Source organism: Adiantum capillus-veneris, chromosome 17, assembly GCF_014529385.1.
Source record: "Adiantum capillus-veneris isolate H3 chromosome 17, ASM1452938v2, whole genome shotgun sequence".
Taxonomy (NCBI): domain Eukaryota; kingdom Viridiplantae; phylum Streptophyta; class Polypodiopsida; order Polypodiales; family Pteridaceae; genus Adiantum; species Adiantum capillus-veneris.
In genome coordinates, this window is record NC_140947.1 from 92,612,462 (window position 1) to 92,626,745 (window position 14,284).

A 14,284-nucleotide genomic window follows, 5' to 3' on the forward strand; every position below is an offset into this window, starting at 1 on the left:
AAATGAAATGAAATGCTATATTAACGTCTTCAGAAGGCCAAAATGACCTATGAGACCACAAAGTTACAACATGGTGGAATTTAGTACAACGTCTGGGTACAAAAAGATAAAGTGAGGTGCTGGAAAAAAAAAATCCAAAATATCCAAAATCCCTACCTACTAGATGGTAAGTTTTTTTTTTTTTTTTTTTTTTGGGGGGGGGGGGGGGGGCGGGGGTCATACAAAGGCTGATACAAGGCTGGGACAAGAGTGGTACAAGGGTAGATACACGAGTGAGCACGATATACAATCCTCATCAAGATCACATGAAGTCCATCATAGGTCTCGCTGGCGGATCTTATCGATCTCCTCCATGATCAGTAGTCTGACCGGGCGTCATGCATATCGGGCCAGTGTGACCCGAATCCGTTGATGTAGTCTCCGCCGATGCTGTGTAGCCCTCCTCAGCCGTGGGTGCCTGGATCTCCCAAGCTCCGTCGCTCGGTCGATCAGCGTGCCTATGGCATGGGGGGGGGGGGGGGGGGGGGGAGAGAGAGAGAGAGAGAGAGAGAGAGAAAGAAAGAAAGAAAGATATATTAAAAGAAAATAAAATAAAACTACCTCAATAGCTCATAGCTCCATGGTCATGAGCTCACCATTACGACATGTATTAACCATGCTTTCTACATATAAAGAAAAGAAAGATGTGCAATCAGGTTTCAGTTTCCTGTGCTTGAGGCATAGTGGTCTCGTACGGTCCCGTACGTTTTGTACACGTACGATGATGTGCGGTACTAAACGAACTAAAAAATATTAAGATGTACGATGACGTTACGTACGTTCAAAATAAAAAAACAAAGAATTCTTACGTTTAAGGCTCAGGCCCTTGGGTTTAAACTTTACACTTAAAGAAACTTGACGTTATGAGATCTTCAATGGGAGCTTGAGAGGGAGAGACCCAATGGAGAGAAGATGGAGAGGCAAGACTCTAGTCTCTAGAGCTTGTCACTTGACAGCTAGAACATGGGAGCATTGAGCAGTGAGAGCATTGAGAGCAATGAGCATTGAGAGCATTGAGAGCTTGAGAGCAATGAGCATTGAGAGCTTGGAAGTGTTGGAGAACAAGATGGAGAGGCATTGCTTAAATAAGAAGAGGCTAGAGCATGAGAGAGAGAGAGAGTTGGGCTGCTCAATGTAATCCATTCACAATTGTGAATTTTGCTTTTACTATTTATTTTTTTTTATTTTTATTTTTTTAAACGTACAAAACGTACGGGACGGTACGTGACCCGCAGTACGGAACGAGACGTTCCGTACGTCGTACAAAAACTACCCTGGCTTGAGGTGATTTGTTGACAAATTCTCTAATGATGGCTCTTCCTCCTCTATAGACTGCCCACTTCCCCTTTTTCCTTGCTTCTCTTACTTTTTCTAGTTCTGCCAATCTGTTCTTTAATTGGGTAGGTGTCAGCTCATCTAATATCCAAACGGATGTACCTTTTAATGACCTTGTCTGCTTCATGACTGCTATCTTTTCTTTCTTATCATAGTAGAAAACCTTTGCTTGTTTCCCTTTGACTTCCACATGCATTGGCTCTCCCAAATCGATGAAGGGGGACACCCGAGACAATCGTTTAGTCAGTGTATCTGTCTCTACAGTGTATTCAGATTCATCTCGTTTATCTTCATGCCTTTGCGTGTCCCACCCATTGGGAAGACCTCCAATTCGAATGTCTTTCTATGCTCTGTACTCTCTCGTTTTCTTTAATAATAGACAAAATTCCATCAAAAAAGCTTTGTGGAGTTACCTTAGCTGTAGATTGATCTTCTTCAACCTTTGGTGGGAGTTCTTCCATTGTTGTTTGCTTTGTTGTCAATTCTTGTACTTTTGTTTGAAGGTCTGCTATGTGTTCCTCTTTCTTATGTAGCTCTTGTTTGACAAGACTGAGTTCATTCTGGAGTTTCTTCATTTCTTGTAGCAGGTAAGCTTCCCATCCTGTTGGTTTTATGATTGGTGGAGGGATGCGATCTGGTGGTGTCAGGATGTCAGCAAAAGTCTTCTTCTGCTTCCCTATCATGGTGCGGGTGTGTATGTAGAAAAAGAGGGGGGGGGGGGGGGGGGGGGGGTGTGTTAGAGAGCTACCCGCCAAAGGGGGGATCCCCCCCTCAACCCCCTTGGGGGGCTACTCCATTACCTCAAGGCGCTAAAAGGTTTGCGGCAGCGAGCAGGTTGGGTGCAGAGCGGGAGCACAAGGGCAACGAGAGAGAGAGAGAGAGAGAGAGAGAGAGAGAGAGAGAGAGAGAGAAAATGAAATGAAATGTTATATTAACATCTTCAAAAGGCCAAAGTGACCTATGAGACCAGAAAGTTACAATGTGGTGGATCTGATACAAAGTCAGAGTAACAAAAATGACAAATATGACAAAACTCCACTGTCGCTTGTAGTGACTCTACCAAGTCAACACCAAGCGATAGGGAGCGTTGGGCAGTTCCCAAGCTTCCTATTCGCTCAGTATTGACTCCATTGCATGGCTTGTAGCCACATTACCAAAAGGGTCCCCATCGTCGGTTACATCAAGGTCAACACCAAGCGATAGGGAGCATTGGGCAGTCCCCAAGCTTCCTATTCGCCCAGTATTGACTCCATTGCATGACTTGTAACCACATCACGAAATGAAATGAAATCCTAAGCTGGTAGGTGTGAACTAAGCAGCTAGCCGGGATAGCTAAATCACAAGTCATAAGAGATCCAGCATTGGTCGCTAGCGGATCTCACCAATCTCCTCCATGGTAAGCAATCTGACCGGGCGTCGTGCATGTCGAGCCAAAGTGATCCGAATCCTCTGATGTAACCTCCATCAATGTTGTGTAGTCCTCCACAGTCGTGGGCGTCTGGATCTCCCCAACTCAATCACTCGGTCAATCAGTGTCCCTCTGCTGTGAGGCAACAAGATCTGTTGCGGTAGTAGGTCCTCTAGGTGTCCAGTGTCTGCTCTAAAAAAGTATGTGATCTGTCTCTGAGACTGGCTGGCCTCTCCTCTCATCAGGCTCTCTCTGTGTCTGCGCAACTCGAGCAGAAACAAACCAAGGCATCTCTGATCCTAGTACCTCATGACTGTGGAGAGTGGTCCAAAGCCCTCTCTGAACAAGCAGTGGAAGCGGCCGCATAACTCGTAGTAGACGGGGTAGTGGCATGTGTAGTGTAACTCTGTCTCAAGCTCCATGTCACACAAGAGGCATGTCCTGGCCTCTGCTCGTACTCTGCTGTATCTCCCAGTCTCGATCCGAGCTGGTGTGAAGATGTGCGTAACTGGCCAATAGCACACCGTATCCCATGAGACAACTGGGTGTCCATGTATCTGGGTCTCGTCACAAAACCGTCCTCCGTAAGCTGGAGAACGTACTCTATGTAGAAAGCCATCTTCATGCCTAGCTCATGTGCTGCCTCTATCCATGTCCTCTTGGTGTCTAGTTGAGTCAAGTCCTGGCGGATGAGCCCGGTGACCTCGAACTGTGTAACAGTGAAAGATGGTGCATCCAGTGAGTACTGGAAGGGTGACAATCTGTCTATGTTGAACCCATGCACTTGAAACCATGTTGCCATCTGCCCGTACCAGCATGCGGTATCTCCCTGCATGGCTAACTGTCGAGAGGACTTAAGTGCAAGATGGGCATATCTGTCTCTGGGAAGTTCCCACATGCGGAGTATGAATGAGACTGATCTGGTGAGCACCTCAACCACTAGTGGGGGGGCCACTAGCTCTGCTCGAATAATGGCACGTGGTACTGAAGCCTAGGCTCTAATGAGCCGCGCGATCATAAAGACCAGAGGCTTCTCCATGTCCCCCCATCCATCAGTGCGACCTATCCTCCCGTGATGATCCAATGAAGGCCCCCAAATCTCAGCTCCATACAGCAATGCAGAAGCCACCAAAGAGCCAGAGCTTTGTCCGAGGCTCCTCAAACTGTACCTGTCAACACATCCTCTCCAATCTACCCAATGCCGAATGGGCTCTGGTCAATCTAGTCTGTGCTGTTGTCCTCAATGAAAATGCTGGTCCACTAAAAACCACTCCAAGGTACGTGTAAGCATCTGTATACTCCACCGTCTCCTAGCCGTATGTGAATGCGGGCTATGATCTCCTGATCCATTGTGGGGTGGTATTAAATACCATGACCTTGGTTTTACGAAGGTTAACAGACAAACCACTTTCATGGGCAAACCTATGCAAAGCATCTACGTGACGTTGCATCCCCTCTAGAGAGTCGGAGATCAACACAATATCATCAACATATAACAAAAGCGGAATCCATGTCCCTGCCACCAGCGGTGCACCTCTATCCCCATCTCTCTCAATGTAGTCAGAAACCTCATCCACATACATACCAAATAGAGTAGGAGAGAGCGGGCAGCCCTGCTTAAACCCAATAGTGGAGTGAACCGGTGTAGATAGACCCTCTGAGGTGCGTACATGCCCTACTACTGATCTGCACAATGCCATGATCCCCCAAATGAGCTCGGTGGGTACTCCCATCTTCTGTAATCTGCGCATCAATCTGGCTCTGGGTACTATGTCAAATGCTTTGCGGAAGTCCACAAAGCTACAATAGATCCATCTCCCACGGGATCTGCCTTCCTTGATGATGGCCCTGAGTGTCAAGATATGGTCAAGAGTAGAAAAAACTCTCCTAAACCCTGTCTGCCCAGCTGCACGCACTCCCTCTCTCTACCCATCTACTCAGCTGTTGCTCAAGAATGAATGCGTACAACCGTGTCAGTGTGTGTACAATCATGATAGTGCGATAATTCTCGAGCTCCATGGGGTCTCGTGATTTGAGGATAGGTACAATCGTAGAAAGGCTCCAAGTATCAGGCAAGCCCTCACACATGGCACGGTTAAACATCACTGCTAGAAGCTCTGCTAGTAGATCTCTGCCATGCATGAAATGCTCAGCCACCAAGGCATCATGATCATATGCTCTCCGAGTCCTCATCCTGTCAATGGCCTTCTTCACCATCTCAACGGTGAAAAAAGTGTATGTGTGTGGGCATGGATCGGGGGGGGGGGGGGTCGGGAAGGGGTGGCTGTCCAGAAACTGTGTACAGAGATGATGCGTACTGACCCCAGATCTCTGCAGAGGTAATGGCAGGGGTGGGAGACAGCTCATGGAAGAGCCACCTCACGTGAGTCCTGACTCAAGAATAGCTGATATAGATCCTGCTCTAGTCGAGCCAAAAAAGCCCTCTTGTTCCGCCGCACTAGGCGTCGGAAGTCAATATGTGACTATCTGCGAGTGATGGCCCCCAAAAGCACTTCCCTCTGAAGTCTAGCTCTAGTCTAGCGGCATTCCTCATCATACCAATTGTTCTAAGGCATGCTCCCAGAACGAAGTCTATGCTTAGGCTGGGTGTGTGGGTATGCCTCTACTGCTGCATCATGTAATGTTTGTGTAGATATAGTGGTAAGCTCCCCCAAAGGTCTCCCTGGCTCCTCAGTGCATAGACGTCTGTAGATCCCGTCTATGTATACAGAATCCATCTCTCGCATGAAGGTGTCGCGAGTAGGGGCTGCTACCCATGGACTGTGTGCTACACTGAACTGGAAAGAGATGGTCAGCGACACGATAGCATGATCCACTGCCACCGCAACAGGTCTGGGCCCAACTATGAGATCCTGGATACTAGAGATGAGGCTTCGTTGTGCCATTACCTAATCCACTGTGCCAGCTCCGTGTCTGTGTGGAAAGCATGTGAAGCCTCCCGCAACGGGAAATCTTTTTAGGCCATTCAAGATGGCTAATCCATGTGCAGTCCTCATGTCTATCAAGTGCCGTCCATACTCAGTCTGTTCCCTATCCTGTATTAGTCTGGTTAGGTCCGTCTCTGCAACATCCAGCTCTCTCAGCATCTCCTCTAAAGTATCATAGAATACTGTCTAATGAAGCATTGAAGTCCCCTAGAATGATAATGTCACCATCTCTAGAGAATTCCCATATGTCATCATCCAAAATAGAGAAGGGGAACTATCCTCTGGGTGGTGCATATGCTGACGTACTCGGGGGAAAGTAGTAAATAGCAATGTAAAGATATCTGCCATTCTCTACTCTCAATCTCACCCACATGTACCTAGCTTGCTTATCCTTACGAGCTACATGTATCAATGGCTGCAACTCCTCCTTGAATAACATTGCCACTCCTCCTGAGCCCCTTCCTCTGTGCTTTGATCGTGTCTCCTGTCTACAGACTGTCTCCCATTTGTATCCACTAATGTGAGGCATAGACTGCCCAGGGGCGTGATGTGTCTCAAAGTAGAAAATGATGTCTCTCCTACTAAAACTCTCTTCAAAAGCACCCACATCAAGACGCATAGATCCATTACAATTCCAGGTAGCACCGTCATGTGGAGCGTGGCTCCAATATCACCACTCTTCCGTCTCGGTAAAAAGCAATCTTACCTTTTTCCTTTGCCACTTTAATCTCTGGCATTACCTCTTGCATATGGGCTACCTCTGAGAGAGTAAGGTCATCCCCAAGAAAGATGCCCGTCTTCTTAAGAGTTGGTCTCTTCTTCAAAAAGTCCTTCTTCGCTTCCATGGAGGGAAAACGAAGGATAAGTGCCCTTTCTTTCGAGGTTTCCCCCTTGTCCAATTTTCTTGTTGCCCATTCTCCAAGCTCTTGAGTGCATCGGCTCATGAACTCCCAAAGCCATGAGTTCTTTTACCTCTTCGTCTACATTATCCTTGTCTTTTAGGCCGCAAATTCTCACATGTAGAGAGCGTACACGTCTTCTTTGCTCCTCTTCTAGTGTCAGGTTGATAATACAGGGTGTGGATGTTGTTTCCTTACTTTTCCGCTTCTTGACAACCTTAATCCATTTCTCGGCCTCATCTCCTTTCTATTGAGTCTTTGTGATAACGTCCACCCAAGAGGTCGTCATTTCTTTATGTTGCTCTTCCCCCTCTTTGATGGCTCGCACTTGCTCGTTGATTGTGTTAAGTTCTTCTATTACCGAGGGTTGCAACCCAAGCATCTCTGATCCTCGTACCTCATGACTTTGGAGAGTGGTCCAAAGCCCTCTCTAAACAAGCAGTGGAAGGGGCCTCGTATCTCGTAGTAAACGGGGCAGTAGCATGTGTAGTTTAACTTTGTCTCACGCTCCATGTCACACAAGGGGCATGTCCTGGCCTCTACTGGTACTCCGTTGTATCTCCCAGTCTCGATCCGCAGCCGGTGTGAAGATGTGCGTATCTAGCCAATAGCACATCGTATCCCATGAGACAACTCGGTGTCCATGTATTTGGGCCTCGTCACAAAATCGTCTGCCATAAGTTGGAGAAGATGCTCTCTGTAGAAAGACATCTTCATGCCCAGCTCCTGTGCTGACTGTATCCATGTCCTCCTCCGGAGCTGACTGTATCCATGTCCTCCTGGTGCTAGCTGAGTCAGGTCCTGGCGGATGAGCCTGGTGATCTCGGACCGTGTAAGAGTTAGAGAGGGTGCATCCAATGCGTACTGGGAGAGGGGCAATCTGTCTATACTGAACCCATGCGCCTGGAACCATGATGTCATCTCCCCATACCAACATGTTGTATCTCCCTACATGGCTAATTCTTGAGAGGCCTCAAGTGCAAGGCAAGCATATGTCTCTGGGAAGTTCCCACATGTGGTGTATGAAGGAGACGGATCTTGTGGGCGCCTCAACCACTAGTGGGGGGGCAGCTAGCTCTGCTCGGATAATGGCACGTGGTACTCAAGCCTTGCCTCTAATGAGCCGCGAGATCACAGAGACCAGAGGCTTCTCCATGCCCCCTCATCCATCAGTGCGACCTGTCCTCCCGTGATGATCCAATGAAGGCCCCCATATCTCAGCTCCATAGAGCAATGCAGAAGCCACCAAAGTGTCAAAGAGCCAGAGCTTCATACGAGGCTCCTGAAACTGAACATGTGTACACATCCTCTCCAATCTACCCAATGTCGAATGGGCTCTGGTCATTCTCATCTCTGCTGCTCTCCTCAATGAAAAGCTGGTCCACTAAAAACCACTCCAAGGTAAGTGTAAGCATCTGTATATTCCACTGTCTCCTGGCCGTATGTGAATCCGGGCGCTGACCTCTTGATCCACTGTGGGGTGGTATTTAATACCATGACCTTGGTTTTACCAAGGTTGACAGATAAACCACTTTCATGAGCAAACCTATGCAAAGCATCCAAGTGACGTTGTATCCCCTCCGGAGAGTCGGAGATCAACACAATATCATCAGCATATAATAATAGCGGAATGCATGTCCCTGCCAGTAGTACACCTCTATCACCATCTCTCTCAATGTAGTCAGAAACCTCCTCCACATACATACCAAATAGAGTAGGAGAGAGCGGGTAGCCCTGCTTCACCCCAATAGTGGAGTCAATCGATGTAGATAGACCCTCTAAGGTGCGTACATGCCCTATAACTGATCTGTACAATGCCATGATCCCCCAAATGAGCTCCATGGGTACTCCCATCTCCTGTAATCTACGCATTAATCTAGCTCTGGGTACTCTGCAAATGCTTTGCGGAAATCCACAAAGCTACAATAGATCCATCTCCCTAAGTGTAAAGATATGGTCAAGAGTAGAAAAACCTCTCCTCAACCCTGCCTGCCCAGCTGCACGCATTTTCTCTCTCTCTGCCCATCTACTGAGCTGCTGCTCAAAAATGGATGCGTACAACCGTGCCAATGTGTGTCCAATCATGATAGTTCAATAATTCCCAGGCTCCATAGGGTCTCCTGATTTGAAGATAGGTACAATTGTAGATAGGCTCCAAGTATCAAGCAGGCCCTCACATGGCACGGTTAAATATACTGCTAGAAGCTCTGCTAGTAGATCTCTGGCATGCATGAAATGCTCAGCCCCCACGCCATCATGATCATATGCTCTCCGAGTCCTCATCCTGTCAATGTCCTTCTTCACCATCTCAACGGTGAAAAAAGTGTATGTGTGTGGGCATGGATCGGGGGGGTCAGGAAGGGGCGGCTGTCCAAAAACTATATATAGAGATGATGCTCTCTTCTTTCGCCGCACTAGGCGTCAGAAGTCAATCTGTGACTGTCTGTGAGTGATGTCCCAAAAACACTTCCCTCTGAAGTCTAGCTCTAGTCTGGCAGCATTCCTCATCAATGATCATACCACCTATTCTGAGGCATGCTCCCAGAACGACGTCTCTGCTTAGGCTGGGTGTGTGGGTATGCCTCTGCTGCTGCATCATGTAATGTTTGTGTCAGTATAGTAGTAACCTCCTCCAGAGGTTGACCTTGCTCCTCAATGCATAGGCGTCTTAGATCCCGTCTATGGATACAGAATCCGTCTCCCGAGTGAAGGTGTAGCAAGTAGGGGTTGCTACCCGTGGACTGTGTGCTACATTGAACTGGAAAGAGATGGTCAACGACACAATAGCATGATCCACTGTCGCCCCAACAGGTCTGGGCCCAACTATGAGATCCTGGATACTAGAGATGAGGCTCCGTTGTGTCATGACATAATCCACTGTGTTGGCTCCATATCTGTGTGGAAAGCATGTGAAACCTCCCGCAGCGGGAAATCTCTGTAGGCCATTCAAGATGGCCAATCCATGTATAATCCCCATGTCTATTAAGTGCCGTCCATACTCAGTATGTTCTCCATCTTGTGATAGTTTAGAGAGGCCTGTCTCTGCAACATCCAACTCTTTCAGCATCTCCTCTGAAGTATCATAAAATGCTGTCATGGGCAGTCCTAGCATTGAAGTCCCCTAGAATGATAATGTCACCATCTCTAGAGAATTTCCATATGTCATCATCCAAAATAGAGAAGGGGGACTGTCCTCTGGGTGGTGCATATACTGACGTATTCGGGGGAAAGTAGCAACTAGCAATGTAAAGATAGTTGTCAGTCTCTACTCTCAATCTCACCCACATTTACCTAGCTTGCTCATCCCTGCGAGCTATGTGTATCAATGGCTGCAACTCCTCCCTGGATAACACTGCCACTTCTCCTAAGCCCCGCCCTCTGTGCTATAATCGTGTCTCCTGTCTACAGGCTGTCTCCATCTGTACCCACTAATGTGAGGCATAGACTGCCCAGGGGCCGAATGTGTCTCAAAGTAGAAGATGATGCCTCTCCCAGTAAAACTCTCCTCAAAAGCACCCACATCAAGATGCATAGATCCATTACAATTCTAGGTAGCAACTTTGAATGTGGTCCCACAGGCCTCACACCGTCATATGGACCGTGTTTCCAATATCACCACTCTTCCATCTCGATAAAAAGCAATCTTACCTTTTGTCCTTGCCGTTATAATCTCTGGCATTACCTCCTACATATGGGCGACCTATGAGACGGTAAGGTCATCCCCGAGAAAGATGCCCGTCTTCTTAAGAGTTGGTCTCTTCTTCAAAAAGTCCTTCACTTCCATAGAGGAAAAACGAAGGATGAGTGCCCTTTCTTTCGAGGTTTCCCCCTTGCTCTCATTTTTCTTGTTGCCCACACTCCAAGCTCTTAAGTGCATCGGCTCATGAACCCCCATCAGAGCCGTGAGTTCTTTTACCTCTTCGTCTACATTATCTTTGTCTTTAAGCCCGCAAACTCTCACATGTAGAGAGCGTACACGTCTTCTTTGCTCCTCTTCTAGTGTCAGGTTGATAATGGTGGGTGTGGATGTTGTTTCCTTACTTTTCCCTTTCTTGGCAACCTAAATCCATTACTCAGTCTCATCTGCTTTCTGTTAAGTCTTTGTAATAACGTCCACCCAAGAAGTCGTCATTTCTTTATGCTGCTCTTCCCCGTCTTTGATGGCTCGCACTTGCTTTGATTGTGTTGAGTTTTTCTATTACAAAGGGTTGCAATTCTCCCTCTTCAAGTGTGTTTCGTGATCGTGTCTCAGCGAGCGCCTTCTTGAGTGACGCAATCTCTTCGTCTTGGGCCGTCACACGATCTCCCATTGCAGTGATCTTGCTTTCTTGGGCCAAAACGCGATCTTCGAGCATTTTTATTGTCCATAATAGGTGGCGGTCGATCTCGTTAATGGTTTCGGCCATTTTTTCTTTGCACTGTTGGACTGCATCTTCTAAGGGGTCGGGTTTATCATTCTGCTTCCTCACGTTTGGTCGTTGCTAAAAAACAAGAGGGAATTTTGCAGCGGAAGGAGACCTACACGCACAAGCGCTTCTACAATATACATACATGTTCTCCCACATTAAGCATACATGGCGTACATTTTCTACAATTTCTGCAAATTACAACAAAAGCCCACTTTATTCAATTTTTGCCAATTCTACAATTTTCTGAAATTCTGCAATAACTGAAAAACCTGCGATTTTTTTAAAAACATGCGGAGAGGGGTTTACGGGTGGGGTCGGGGGGGGGCTGGGCAGGAGGCAGTAGAGCGCAAAGGGGGGACGGGGCTGCAAGGGGGAGCTCGCGGGGCTGTACAGGCAACGCGAGGGAGGCGGTTGCAAGGGCAGCGTGAGAGAGAGAGAGAGAGAGAGAGAGAGAGAGAGAGAGAGAGAGAGAGAGAGAGAGAGAGAGAGAGAGAGAGAGAGAGAGAGAGAGGGAGCGCGAGGGGGGGGGGGGGGGGGGGGGGGAGGGACGTTGCAGGGGTAGCGCGAGGGGGGGCGGGGCTGTAGAGTGCAAGGGAGGCGGTTGCAAGGGCAAAGAGAGAGAGAGAGAGAGAGAGAGAGAGAGAGAGAGAGAGAGAGAGAGATGAAATGAAATGAAATGTTATATTAACAACTTTGAAAGGCCAAAATGACCTATGAGACCAAGAAGTTGCAATTGGTGAATCTGATACCATGTTTGAGTACGAAAAGTACAAAGATCTAAGACTAAAACACTAAGGAAATGAATCTGAAGCTGATCCAGAACTGAAACGAGATAGAGGGGGGGGTTCAAATGAAGTCTCTCATCGGTAGCTGTCAAATCTTATCAACATCCTCCATGGTCAGTACTCTAGTTGGGCGTCTTGCCTGTCGAGCTAGAGTGATCTGGATCTTCTGATGCAGCTTCGTCGGTGGTGGGAGACCCCTCACCGTCTGGATCTGCCTAGCTCAATGACTCGATCAATCAACGCACCTCTAGTGTGGGTGGGCTCTGAGATCTGTTGTGATGACTGCGGCTCTGGCTCTCCCCTGGCTAGTGTAAAGAAATCTGCGATCTGTCTCTGAGAGGAACAATACGAGACATCTCTGATCCTCGTATCTCATGACTCTAGAAAATGGTCCAAAACCCTCTTTGAACAGAGTGGAAGCGGCCTCGTATCTCATAGTACGTTGGACAATGCCATGTGTAGTGCAACTTTGTCTATGGCTCTAAGCGACATAGGTGACATATCCTGGCCCCTACTGATACCCCTCGAAATCGGCCAATCTCAATCTGGAGCTGATGTGAGGATGTGCGTATTTGCCCAATAGCGCATCGTATCCCATGAGATAAGTGCGTATCCATGTATGCAGGCCTAGTCACAAAACCATCCCCCGTGAGTTGGAGAAGATGCTCTTTGTAGAAGGCCATCTCTTTGCCCAGCTCCTGTGTCAGCTGTATCCATGTGCTCCTGGTATCTAGCTGAATCAGATCCTGGCGTATGAGTCTGGTGATCTCTGTCCATGTGAGAGACAGGGAAGGTGCATCCAGGGAGTATTGAAACGGAGGCAATCTATCCATGCTGAACCCATGTGACTACAACCTCGTTGTCACCTGTCCATACCAGCATGTTGTATCGCCTTGTAGCGCTAGTTGTCGAGATAACTTTAGGGCAAGCCAAGCATATCTGTCTCTGGGGAGGTCCCATAAACTATGTATAAAGGATATTGATCTAGTCAATGCCTCAACCACGAGGGGGGGGCAGCTAGCTCGGCTCGGATAATCTCATGCGGCACTGAGGCCTTAGCCCGAATCATCCGAGCGATCATATAGACCAAAGGCCTCTCCATATATCTCCATCCATCTTTGCTGCCAGATCTCCCATGATGGTCTACTAAGGGTCCCCATACCTAAACTCCGTAGAGCATAGCTAAAGTCACTAGAGTGTCAAAAAGCCAAAGCTTTGTTCACGGTTCCTGAAACTGAACCTGCGAACACAAACACAGCTTCTCCAGTCCTCCCAAGGCTGCATAGGCTCTCGTCAGTCTAATCTCTGATGCTCTCCTCAATGAAAACACCAGTCCACTGATAGGTATATGCATCTGTGTACTCCACAGGCCTGGCCATACTTAAATGTCGGTGCTGACCTCCTGACCCACTGTGATGTGGTGTTGAACACCATATATACATCTGTGTACTCCACAGTCTCCTGGCCATACGTAAATGTGGGTGCGGACCTTGTCACATGAGGACGCGGCAACTGCTAACCTTAGTTATTGGTTTCTTTCCGATGATTTTTGTTTAATTTTTGGGACCCTCTTTTTGAAGTTGCAAATGGTTGGCATTGTATAGCCAATGTGAACAATAGTTTCACCCGCAGATGGGAAGTTGGTCGGCATTGGAATTCTAGTAGTAAAAGGGTGTCTAACCTCAGTTCAAAGTCATTTAGGTTCCCCCGTCGCACTTAGCAAGTTGGTGGATATTAGGAAGTGAACTCAATAAAGGCACAAAGTCAAGGTGGGACCACTAAAGGAAAGTACTCGACAGTTGGGCCACATTGCATTTTCGAGTGCCGTCCCAATGGGGATAGATGGTCAGATGACCAATGAGAGCCCAACGAAAGCATCTCCTAAAAATTAGGGAACTGCTATTTTGGGTCGTGAAATGTGTTCGCGTCGGAATGACAAGGGGAACATTTTATTACTCTACTGCAAAGTCAACTGATGCACCAGTTGAGATTTTTAAGCAAGAAGCCCAATGCGGGGAAATTGCATGTATGAGTGCCAAGTGGCACTCTTTGGCCAATTTACCAAGTTTGGGAGAACAGATCTCGTAACTGACTTTTTGGAGCAGTTTTGGAGGCTGATAACTGTGATTTTCAGCCATTTCTCTCCATTCTTGAGCTTCCCATGACTTTACCTAGGACATAGGAGCTCATTTTCAGCATTGGAAGGCATCACATGCGTGTTTGCAGGGCTGTTTTGCTGCATTTTCAGCGATACGCAGGCTTTGGCAGCCATGGAAAACTTCCCCTTTTTGCAACTATTTGGTCACAGATGCATTACAGGTCAAGCGCAAAAGAGGGGCGCTCGATTTATGCTAGGGGGATGCTTCAGTCACACAGGTTAAGAGCTATGGAGTGCTTTCTTTCCCTCCCATGTACAGTGTGGTGCTAGGAGTGATGCCCTACACGCTACACACTGCTCTCT

At 47.7% G+C, this 14,284-nt stretch overlaps 2 protein-coding genes across 2 annotated transcripts in view; both read right to left on the reverse strand.

Annotated features, from left to right (window-relative positions):
• The window catches only part of LOC147437714 (WD-40 repeat family protein / beige-like protein), a 168,731-nt gene that overhangs the window by 111,394 nt on the left and 43,053 nt on the right, over window positions 1-14,284 (reverse strand). The window lies entirely within an intron of this gene.
• LOC147437715 (uncharacterized) lies at window positions 596-2,057 on the reverse strand. Its single transcript, XM_086485915.1, has 2 exons — window positions 1,815-2,057; window positions 596-1,630 (listed from the first exon to the last, which is right to left on the reverse strand). The coding sequence occupies exons 1-2, from the start codon at window positions 2,055-2,057 to the stop codon at window positions 1,235-1,237; spliced, it is 639 nt and encodes a 212-aa protein (XP_086342041.1). The 3' UTR covers window positions 596-1,234.

Coding starts and splice junctions, on each gene's coding strand:
- LOC147437715 (XM_086485915.1), bottom strand. CDS start 2,057: ATGATAGGGAAGCAGAAGAAGACTTTTGCTGACATCCTGACACCACCA. Junction 1,631..1,814: donor TGGAAGAACTCCCACCAAAG/GTTGAAGAAGAT, acceptor TACACTGTAGAG/ACAGATACACTGACTAAACG.